Source organism: Lepus europaeus, chromosome 14, assembly GCF_033115175.1.
Source record: "Lepus europaeus isolate LE1 chromosome 14, mLepTim1.pri, whole genome shotgun sequence".
In the NCBI taxonomy this organism is placed as follows: domain Eukaryota; kingdom Metazoa; phylum Chordata; class Mammalia; order Lagomorpha; family Leporidae; genus Lepus; species Lepus europaeus.
In genome coordinates, this window is record NC_084840.1 from 55,791,204 (window position 1) to 55,803,356 (window position 12,153).

Consider the following 12,153-nt stretch of genomic DNA (forward strand, 5'->3'; position numbering starts at 1 on the left):
GATTCCCTGGAGGGTGAAGCAAAAGTTAAGGCTTGCAAAAACGTCTTAGAGTATTTCTGTTTTAGACACATTTTGCTAGCTGAGGAAGAAAAATGTCTCTGCTTAGGTTATAGGGAGGACCTAGAATTCCTCTGCTCGTATGACTATTCTCAGTTCAAACTACCAAACATAAAATGGGTCAAGAAGCAACTTCTAGGAATGAAATCACCAAGACACCACTATACACGTGCTCAGTGTGACTTGGAGGTTAAATCCTGTCCAATGCTGGTACATACTCTAAGAGGACATATAATAAGATAACTGCAGGCTGTCCAAAACACAGATACATATACACATGAAGAGTTATCAAAGCAAAAAGTTCCATGGTCTATTTTCAAAATAATAGCACAACACTGGGATGAGCTTTATAAATATTTCTTTACAGATCTTGATCTATATCTACTATTTCTATGCCTCAGGCCACTGTAGTGAACGCACAAAGAACTTCCTTGCTGAAACCTGTATATAAACTAAGTCTTGTAAGAAGCATAAATGTGGGTGCAAACTGTTGAAATCTTCGCTTAATATATACTAAATTGATCTTATGTATATAAAGAGAATTGAAAATGCATCTTGATGTGAATGGAATGGGAGAGGGAGCAGGAGATGGGAGGGTAGCGGGTGGGAGGGAAGTTATGGGGGGGGGGAGCCATTGTAATCCATAAGCTGTACTTTGGAAATTTATATTTATTAAATAAAAGTTAAAAAAGAAGCATAAATGTGATATCATGAATTACCAAGTAACCAACTGGCTTCAAATTTGTCAGTCCTTAAAATCTGTAAGAAAAGTAAAAGTGAATTTGCTACAGAGAATTGTTTCATAGTCCATGGCACGCTGAATTCCCATGGAAAAACCTAATTAGCTGGCCGGCGCTGCAGCTCAATAGGCTAATTCTCCGCCTGCAGCGCCGGCACCCCAGGTTCTAGTTCCAGCTGGGGCGTCGGATTCTGTCCTGGTTGCTCCTCTTCCAGTCCAGCTCTCTGCTGTGGCCCGGGAGTGCAGTGGAGGATGGCCCAAGTGCTTGTGCCCTGCACCGCATGGGAGACCAGGAGAAGCACCTGGCTCCTGGCTTCAGATCAGTGTGGTGCGCTGGCCGCAGTGGCCATTAGGGGGTGAACCAATGGAAGGAAGAGCTTTCTCTCTCTGTCTCTCTCTCTCACTGTCCACTCTGCCTGTCAAAAAAAAAAAAAAAAAAAAAAAACCTAATCAGATGATCATGCACTCCCAATGAAAAATGAAATACCACTCACGAAAACAATACATCATAATGGAATGTCAAGAGACTGACAAGAAGCTTACTTTAGAAAAATCTAAATTATATTTTAAATTGTTAATAAAAAGAGAACCAGAAAGTATCAGAAAAAACAGATATTGGACACATACTAGGAAATGTTGAGAAAGGATCAAAAATACCTCATAGTATGAGGGGATATTAAAAAATCTGTAGAGGCCGGCGCCGTGGCTTAACAGGCTAATCCTCCACCTTGCGGCGCCGGCACACCGGGTTCTAGTCCCGGTCAGGGCGCCGGATTCTATCCCGGTTGCCCCTCTTCCAGGCCAGCTCTCTGCTATGGCCCGGGAAGGCAATGGAGGATAGCCCAAGTTCTTGGGCCCTGCATCCGCATGGGAGACCAGGAGAGGCACCTGGCTCCTGGCTTCAGATCAGCGAGATGCGCCGGCCGCAGCGGCCATTGGAGGGTGAACCAATGGCAAAAAGGAAGACCTTTCTCTCTGTCTCTCTCTCTCACTATCCACTCTGCCTGTCAAAAAAAAAAAATCTGTGGAAAAAATGGCATTAAGAGATACTTCATTTTGGTGCAAAAAATGTTCAAATCCTTTCGTAGTTTTTTTTTTCACAATACACATGCTTTATGAGCTTTCTGAAGACTTCTTATATAAAAATACAGTCATTATAATTAAAACTTCAATGAACAAGTTAGTCAATGAATAAGTTAGTTAAGTCAGTTAGAAATAGCAGACTTAATGAATTGGGAGATAAATCCTGAACACTGGACAGTTAGTTCAAGAGGTGAAAAATGGGTGGAGAACCAAGGAGAAAAAATGAGAAGACCCCAAAATGACACATAATTGTATTTTCAGAGCAGAGTATAGGACATAAGAAATCTTCCATGAAATAATAGTTTAGGTAGTTTTCAGAGCTGAAGACAAACATAAATCCTTAGATTTCAAAATACAGTAAGTGCTGATTACAACTTGTGAAAATTTAAAGTCTACTAATATACATGACTCACACACACACACACACACACAAAAGTACTTGAAGAAAATCAAGGAACAAGAGATTTTATTCTTATTAAAGGGAGTTTTAGGCAGCAAAATAGCAATGCATAAATTTTCAAAAAAAAAAAGGAATTTATAAGTACTTTTGAAGGTCGGGAATGAGGAACATTTTCAAGATCCTGAGAGAAAATACCAATTAACCTAGAATTGCATAGCCAGAAATAATATCATTCAAATATGATAGTGTAATTAAATTTTTAAGTTTCCCATTCAGAGATCATAACTAACAGATCTATTAAAGACAGCCTTCCAGGCCGGCGCCACGGCTCACTAGGCTAATCCTCCTCCTTGCAGCACCGGCACACTGGGTTCTAGTCCCGGTTGGGGCACCGGATTCTGTCCCGGTTGCCCCTCTTCCAGGCCAGCTCTCTGCTGTGGCCCGGGAGTGCAGTGGAGGATGGCCCAAGCGCTTGGGCCCTGCACCCCATGGGAGACCAGGAGAAGCACCTGGCTCCTGCCATCGGATCAGCGCGGTGCGCTGGCTGCAGCGCGCTAGCCGCAGCGGCCATTGGAGGGTGAACCAACGGCAAAGGAAGACCTTTCTCTCTGTCTCTCTTTCTCACTATCCACTCTGCCTGTCAAAAAAAAAAAAAAAAAAAAAAAAAGACAGCCTTCCATAAAGAGGAAATTAAACTAAGATAATGAGATGTAAGAAGCAGTCAGAAGAAGAGAAATTAACAAATTCCTACACAAGCTTGATTCTTTAAAAATGATTAACTTCAGAGTTGAAATCAAAGTGGAATTAAAATTGCAGGTAACCATAAGATACACATTTTGTAAAACTCCTAAATTTTATGTATTTTATAACTAAAGAAAATACTTCAAACTATTATGCTGAAGGAATAAATCATTATAGAAATTATGAAACAGGATTGGGTTTCATTTTCCATTGGGGGGTATTCACAGACCTTTCAAGATGTTTAGAGGGAATGTTAGATTTAAAGAAATATGTTTCTTCCAAGTTCTCCTTTTTCTTTAATGTAGCTGTTCTTAGCATGATGGAAGTTTTTCAGAAAAGGGAAGGATTTCATATTAAATTTTTTTAACAAAATTTCACTTTTCAAAACTAATTGTTTAGAAAATTTTGCAACATTTATTGTGATATTTTGGCAACTATAGATTAATAATAATTATAATGATAATTGGGATCACAAGAAATCTGGCATCAGGGAAATTTAAACATTTTGGCTGATTTATATATATTTTGCCGATGCAGGGAAGACTATCAAGTCATCCTCAGAATACATTCTGTAGGGATAGTGTTACTGACTTATGAGAACAAGAAGAAAACAGAAGAATACAAATTTCTTCCACAGAAGAGCTTTTTCACAATCTTCTTTGATATCTAGAGTCCATTGGATACATGTAACAATGGTAAAACAATTTACAAAAACTGCTTGATTTAACAGTGGGGTTACATCATGATAAGCCCATCATAATTGAAAATATAAGTTGAAAATGTGTTTAATACACCTAACCTAACCTATCAAACATCACAGTTCAGCAACACAGTCCACGGTAGAGCGCCAGTTGTTTCTTCTCATAGTCTGGGGGCTGATTGACAGCAGAGGCTGCTGCTGCTACCCAACACCACAAAAGGGAAACACTGCACATCCCTAGCCCCAGCGAAGCTCCAAATCCAAAATTTGGAATATGGTGCCTACTGAGTGCATACCGTGTTTTCAGCACTGGGAAGTTGAAAACTCTTAAGCAAACCATAAGTTAGGAATCATCTGTATTTTTAAGTGTCCATATTTACAAGACTTCCAAATTAAGTGACTTTGCAGATTTTTAAATTTATGTTGAAAATGTTTAAAATAAAAAATAAAATCCACTATCTGTTTTTTGTTTTTTGAGGTGGGTGCATATGTGCAAAACATTTACCAATCACTTGTATATAGAGGACATCTTTGAAGCAAAGTTGAACATAATCAATTTAAAATTTTTATTTATTTTCATTTTCTTTATTTATAGATTATTTATTTATTTATTTGACAGGTAGAGTTACAGACAGTGAGAGAGAGAGACAGAGAGAAAGGTCTTCCTTCCGTTGGTTCACTCCCCAAATGTCCACAATGGCCAGAGCTGCACCGATCAAAAGCCAGGAGCCAGGAGTTTCTTCCCGGTCTCCCATGCGGGTGCAGGGGCCCAAGCACCTGGGCCATCCTTCACTACCCTCCCAGGCCACAGCAGAGAGCTGGACTGGAAGAGGAGCAACTGGGACTAGAAATCGGCACCCATATGGGATGCCGGCGCCACAGGTGGAGGATTAATCTAGTGCACCACAGTGCCAGCTCCTATTTTCATTTTCTTTTAAAGGCAGAGAGAGAGAGAGAGAGACAGAGACAGAGACAGAGAGAGGGTGAGGGAGACACACACACACAGAAAGAGAGAGAGAGAGAGAATCTTTCGGCTTCTGGTCCACTCTTCAGGAACCCACAACAGCCAGGGCTAGTCCAGGCCACAAAGCTAACAGCCTTAGGAGCCTGGAACGCCTAGTCACTCAAGACTCTGAGGACTAAATATTATTCTTCTTTGTCTTCCCTATGTGTAGGACAATATCTGGCACTCAACTAGATGTTCAGTCAAGATGTATTGAGTGAATAAATGAATGAATGAATGGTCTTGACTTTTGGAATTCATGATGTGGTCCAGGGGCATATATTTGGCTATATAGACATTAATGGTCTATACTCAAATTAATGATGATAAAACAGTTTAGGGTTGTCAATAGCAATATTTTAGATTAATATCTCTGAATTTCATTGAAGAGCATTATGTTTATCCTTAGAGACTCTTGGCTATAGAGAATGATATTGATCACTTCTATAGCTTGCAATTATAGTCAAGGTGGGCATACAAAAATAGCTTGTCCTAGAATCTCTAAAGAGATATAATAAACATAATTGTAATACATCAAAAATCTATCAAAATTGTCAGGGATACAGGCAATTGAAGACTTGGTTTTAATTTCATATTCTAAATGGATATATAATTGTTATAAACCTCAAAAGAGAATGGAAGCAAAGTGTATGAGAAAAACATAAGATATGCAATGGGAACCATTAACATATAATTTTATGATGCATTATACGGAATCTGATTTAATTAACTCACAAGAAAACTAACTAGAGGAATAAAAACTACAAACTGCCACCATAGGGGGCAAAACCTTGCTTAGCTGTGGGTTCTCGCATCCTCTCAGAGTCTTGGGACCCCTAGGAACTTTTTATCCTAAGGCCTCTGAGTCATGGCTTTGACTCTTCCTAGCTTGAGATTTTTAGGCAAACTATTTTGCATTCTGAACTTTGTATTTCATATCTAGAAAGAAAAATAATAAAATAAATCTGTATTTTTCCATGTGCACCATTACTGCAAGGTTCAAAGCTGGTAATATATGAAAGTGACTAGCATGGCCGGCGCTGCGGCTCACTAGGCTAATCCTCCACCTGCGGCGCTAGCACACCGGGTTCTGTCCCGGTTGCTCCTCTTCCAGTCCAGCTCTCTGCTGTGGCCTGGGAAGGCAGTGGAGGATGGCCCAAGTGCTTGGGCCCTGCACCCCATGGGAGACCAGGATAAACACCTGGCTCCTGCCATCGGATCAGCACGGTGCGCCGGCTGCAGCGCGCCAGCCGCGGCGGCCATTGGAGGGTGAACCAACAGCAAAGGAAGACCTTTCTCTCTGTCTCTCTCTCTCACTGTCCACTCTGCCTGTCAAAAAAAAAAAAAAAAGAAATTTATACCAAATATTAAAATATTTGTAACATTTATATATATATATATATATATATATATATATGGTATATATTGCATGAGTATCTGCTCTGTGACCACAGCTGTCCAAGGACTTCTGACTCACCTTCCTGTTTATTTGATCCTGGGAGAAGAGTGCATCTCTCTGGGTTTCGCTGTTACCATCAATTAAATGAAGGTAACAATACAGTTGATCTGAGGCCCTGGAAAAGATTACACAGTACACATATTATGATAGGGTAAGGCTCGTAGTAGAATCATTCAATGACATTTCATCTTCCTCAAAGAGAAATAGAAATCCATGGCTCTAATTCTTTTCATTCTTACCGCTTCTGGCTTTATCCAAAGATGTCCTAAAGGACTTCTTCCTCCCAGAGGACTAGCCCTCCAAGCATGTATTTAAACATTTTCAGAGTATTTAATTTCTATAGTTACTCTTTCTTATTGTGGTGTCCTTTCAAAGTTATAATCCCATATAATAGCTCATTTCTACTCCCACATTATTGTAACATATTTTTCATGATTAATTTTTATCAGAAAATGTAATAATTAAAACTCATTTTTAAAGTTTCCACCTAGTTATTTTTCTGTTAAAATTTAATTTCTCTTGCAGTTAATTTATGTTTCAGTTGCTGTTGACTCATACATTTAAAAACTAAAGTTCTATAAATTACTCCTTAACTTTTTATTACTGTGAGTACATTGCTGATGTAATGAATGCTAAAGTTTAAAGTACTCTATATATACTAAATGTAAAATACCTGCATTTGAGAAATTATTTTGGAAATTCTGTCTTTAGAGATGATAATTACCTATTTTCTTTTTTTTTTTTAAAGATTTATTTATTTATTTGAAATTCAGAGTTACACAGAAAGAGAAGGAGAGGCAGAGAGAGAGAGGTCTTCCATCCGCTGGTTCACTCCCCAAGTGGCCGCAATGCCCAGAGCTGCGCTGATCTGAAGCCAGGAGCTAGGAGCTTCTTCCAGGTCTCCCACGCTGGTGCAGGGGCCCAAGGACTTGTGCCACTTTCTATTGCTTTCCCGGGCCCTAGCAGAGAGCTGCATTGGAAGTGGAGCAGCCGGGACTCGAACCAGAGCATATATGGGATGCTGGCACTGCAGGTGGCAACTTTACCTGCTACGCTACAGCTCCAACACCAATTACCTGCTTTCTTTAGAGTAAAATTAGGATAATTCCTGTACTTGGTTTTTTTAGAAAGTAAAAATAATTGAGATTTTAAATATATTCCATTTAGAAGGGATATAATTGAAGCATTTTTCTGGCTACAGGAATAAGTGTAAGAAATAACAAGTAACAACCCATATTTCTCAGAAATAAAAAAAAAAATTGTTCCCTCCTCCTGCATAGAATAAAAAGAAAGCAAAACTATAATGAATAGAAGAAATCATTAGAGCAGAGTGAGAACTGGAAAATGGTACAACACACCACTATAATGAAAGATTAACGTCTTTCTGATATCAGTGTGAAAAGGACATAACAATATCAGACTTACAGTTTCTTAAGAAATTAGTGCAGAATTGCTGAACTGAATGAATCCTGACCAACCCCATCAATTCTCAGAAACCATACATGAGAGCTAGAAATTAAATCTTGGGATGGCAGAGAAAAGTTGTTTTTGCTCCATTTTGGTTCAAGATTTCCAAGACATGAGCATTGGCACCACAAGAGGAAGCCTGCCTGAGGGTTTGACCAGGACCAAGTGGTAAAGCACCACAGTCTCTTCAACATTTGGGCGCGATCTGAAGAGAAGAGACTGGTAGAAAAGCAACGCAGTACACAGGAAAGGACAGTTCAGTTGCTGATCAGCAGCTGTAAACAGCAAACTAGAAACCCAGGATTAATAGCATTTTCCATAGTTCAACCTTACGAATGTAGCAGACTCACTTCCTAATGAATTAGCAAATGCCAAGAGAAACCAGAAATAAGACAGGAATCCAAAATAAGCAAGAGACCTTTTTTGTTGGAGGATCTGAGCCCTTATAGAAGAGTTTCAACAAATTTAAACTTAAAAAACCGAAAACCCATGTGAAGACAAAATTTTCTGGCTTTAATTTTCCAAGAAGTCTGCTTTCTCTAAAAACCCTCCAGCATCTAAATAATTGTGACAAAAATGGTTTCCAAATGCAATTTTAATGCAAAATTAATTTAAAAAACTATTTCAGAAAATATGATAAGTTTTAGTCATTAAAAAACTGACTGGAAGGAGAGGAGATATGCTAATTTTTCATCATTTATAGAGTACAGTATGAGGCAGTGTTTGATATCTGAGGGTAAAATTCAAGAAATATATATTAAAGGATTTATTAAAAATACAGTAATGGCCAGCAATGGAATAGTAACATGGAAGCTCACTCGTTCTCTCTCTCTCGCTCTCTCCCTCCCTCTCTCACTCTCTCTCTTTCTCTCCTTTTCTCTCTCTCCCTCTCCTTTCTCTCCCTTCAAATGAGTAAAATAAACAAATAAAAATATTTGTATTAATTATACTTAGGCTAGGTCATAAATAAAAGCCAAGAATATCATTCTGGAATAAAGATAAATAATATAAATGGTCTCACTCAAAATAAATGCTATGGCAAAAATACCTATAGACTCACTTGTGAGGTTTGGGCCTTTCCATTCATGACTATATTTATTCTACTTTCAACAGTACTTGGATTATTCAGTACTCTCAAACCTAGACTTTTATCTTTTCCCCTCTTTCTCTATCAAAGCATCTGGTAGACATTCGGGAGATTTCACTTGTTTGACTTCTAAACACCCTCTTCTGAAAATATCCTATTAATTAATGAATTGATTCATTCAGTAAACATGTGTGAGAGCTTTCCTCTCTGCCTGGAGCTGTTCCTCCTCACCTTCACTTTGTTCCCTGCAGAATTAAAGAGATGTGCTTTGTAGGTCACCTGCATTAAAGGGTGCATAACTTCTCTGTGATCAGTCAACTAAAAAAAAATCATCCGACTCCTAATTTATTGGTTTATCTAATGAAATTGGAAATATGTTTCCCACAAGGAGGCTAATTTTTGAAACAACAAAGAGTAGATGCCTAGTACTGAGAAAACCAGGAGACATGGATACAGGAGGAGTCACAGAAGAGGGGTGACTGATGGAGGGCTTGGCTGGGGCTTGAAATTTGATTAAAGGCAATTCTGCAGGAAAGTTGAAATGATTGAATTAGTTATTTAAGAAGGTTCAGTCCTCTTTTCATAAGAGACAACCTCAGAGATATTGTGTGTCCACTGTAAATCTTTTCACTAACTATTGAGAATATTTTAGATACATTGTTAAAAAGTCATAGTGGCCTCCACAGTACAGCTTTCTTTAGGAGTAAGCATAAGCTATTACCAATTAAAATATCATGTCAAGTCTGTTTTAGAAGTTTAACTTGTGAAAATACTAATATTAGAATAAAAGCAAAATTGCCATAGTGGATGGTAGTAAAATGTGTTCTAAAATGATACATACTGGATTCTTGGTTTTGGTGGTAATGATAATATCATTCTGTGGCTGGTGGCTATTCACTCCATTGCCTTTCATACAGGAAAACTTACAGGGCAGAAATTAAGTAAATAACATTCTTCTGTGCAGTGGTCTCATAATTTCTGTTTAGCGTTTTTCTTCACTGATACCAGCTAGACTTTGTTATCTCAAACTAAGGATGGTACAGCTTAGTGCAAAGCTGATAATTATAAGGTGTCCCCAGTGAGCTAGCCTTACAGAAAGTGATACTTACTTGATGATTGGTTCTAGTGAAATGAAGCAAAGAAGATATCAAGAAGCATTCAGATTGTATTAGCACATCCTTTCAGTGAACAGTACAATCTAGAAATAATTGAATAAAGATTCTGTCTTCACACAAACTCTTTATTAAAAACAATTTTACTTATATATCTGGTTGCTTAAGTTCAATTGATATCTCTTTTAAAAGGCTTTTTTTTTTAAATCACTGTTAAGGAAGCTAAAATTGTGCAACTACTTAATAAACATAAAGAATTAGTTATCAAATTTACTTACATGTCTATTTTCTTACAACACCGTGAATGTCACCATGTTTTAATTTCACTGATAAGGTTACATAATTTCTTCATCTAAAAAAAGGTAAAAATAAAAAAATCACAACTTGGGCAAAAAGCGAAAATTGTCTTCATTTTTAATGCTGAATTTTCATTTACAGTGTCTTGGTGTTAATAAGCCAGACATAATTTTATTTTTTTGTCTTTCAGCGGTTTACCTCTGCAAAAGAACAATGCAAAACAAGGCAAGACTAGAGCTAGCAGACTATGAAGCTGTAAGTACCAAGGACTAACTGACCGGCAAAGAAGTCATAAAATGAACAGGAGTAAGACCCATGGTCATTTCTGGGCACTCTGCTAATGTTCTGAGTTCATGGATCTTAAGGACCAGATTTCCAAGACTCAGGCAGCATAAATTTAATAAATTTCCTCTCTTCCCTCATATTAAGGATGGTTATTCTAAATGCACAAACTGAATGTAGAAGTGGAAAGATATCTTACTTTCTAAAATTGACATAGCTATAAAGACTTCACATATATATTATAGTGAAGATAAACTCAGAGAATTAAAGATTATTGACACTGGAAACATGGTTTTGGCGAAGCTCTCAGGTTGATTTCAATCAGCAGATAAAGTTCATTATTATTTGTTTAGATGGCTGCTTTACTGTGATTTTCTGAATTCAAAGCACTGTGCAGAAATGTGTGTTGGTATTCCAGGGCATTACATTTTTTGTCAGTAACTGCATAGAACAAGTCAGGGGAAGGAATGTGCTGCTTTCCTATTCCTCCATAAAGTAGCCACAGAAAATTCCAGTGGATTAGACTTGAGCACTTTTTTTGTACAATGTAATTTTAGCATTTTGCAGATATGTAATACATTTTTAGTTGTGTTTCCTAAAGTCAGTTATTCAAAAAATCAATATTTGTAATAGGTTTTTCTACTTCTTCTAAGACAATGTGAAGATTCACTGAATTCTGTAAGCACGATTTATCATTCAGAATGAGAGTACAATCAGCACTTTAGAAATTCTGTATTTGTTTTCTTGATAAATCCGTATGGCTAGAGGAGAGTGGTGAAGATGAGCACTTGAATGTGCTCAACCTGTGGGATATTTTTCAGGAGAGCCTGGCCAGGCTGCAGAGAGCATTTGCCCGGAAGTGGGAGTTCATTTTCATGCAAGCAGAAGCACAGGCTAAGTGAGTCCTTGTGAGTCTTTGAAGATTTGTTCAAGTTGCGGCCTTTGGTTCAGGGAGGCTCTACAATTAACACTACTTATTATTCATTGCTGTGATGTTGACAGAGTGGACAAGAAGAGAGACAAAATCGAAAGGAAGATCCTTGATAGCCAAGAGAGAGCGTTCTGGGATGTGCACAGACCTGTGGTAAGCAGACATATAATGTCTTGAATTTGTAGTCTGGGTCTTAAAAGGGAGCTCTGTAAAAGTAAGGGAAGACCTTTGTTCACCCCATTCATGTCCCACAGAATCTGGGTGAATTACTTAAGAAAATATTGCCACTTTAGGGTGAGATAACCCTACTTCCACAGCGTAGTATCTAATTAATAAAACTATGCATGTTCATGCCATAGCATCATTGACTCATTCTTGGCATTTGAGGTGCTTGATGCTTCCTATATCCATATGAAAGAATAAATACCACAACAAAACCATTCGTTTATGGCTTCCTCTTGAAAGGTTTCTACTTTATAGTAAAAGTGTAAGTTCGCTAGTGTTTCTTTTTTAAAAAAAAATTATTAATAACCTGCTTTGATTGTTGGCTTTTACCAACATGTTTTTTGGCTCAAATTCAAATCAGCTCATACTTTTAAGGATGTAACATTGGGTCTGTGTCCAGTAACTTAGCTGCTTCCTCAGAGTAACAATTAATAAATGTCCTTAATTAATGCCAGAAAACCTTTCTTTTTCTTTTTTTATTATTTCTTAAATTTTACTTAAGTTATAAAAGTTTTATGTATTTCACAAATATAGATTTAGGAACATAGTGGTACTTCCCACCCTACCGTC

At 37.7% G+C, this 12,153-nt stretch overlaps 1 protein-coding gene across 6 annotated transcripts in view; it reads left to right on the top strand.

The window, feature by feature from the left end:
- The window catches only part of RGS7 (regulator of G protein signaling 7), a 524,234-nt gene that overhangs the window by 450,748 nt on the left and 61,333 nt on the right, over positions 1 to 12,153 (top strand). For all 6 annotated transcript variants that reach the window (XM_062210668.1, XM_062210671.1, XM_062210673.1 and 3 more), the window contains 3 exons: positions 10,336 to 10,400; positions 11,249 to 11,325; positions 11,430 to 11,511. In XM_062210668.1, the coding sequence (XP_062066652.1) occupies positions 10,336 to 10,400; positions 11,249 to 11,325; positions 11,430 to 11,511 (224 nt within the window). The remainder of the gene's footprint in view (positions 1 to 10,335; positions 10,401 to 11,248; positions 11,326 to 11,429; positions 11,512 to 12,153) is intronic.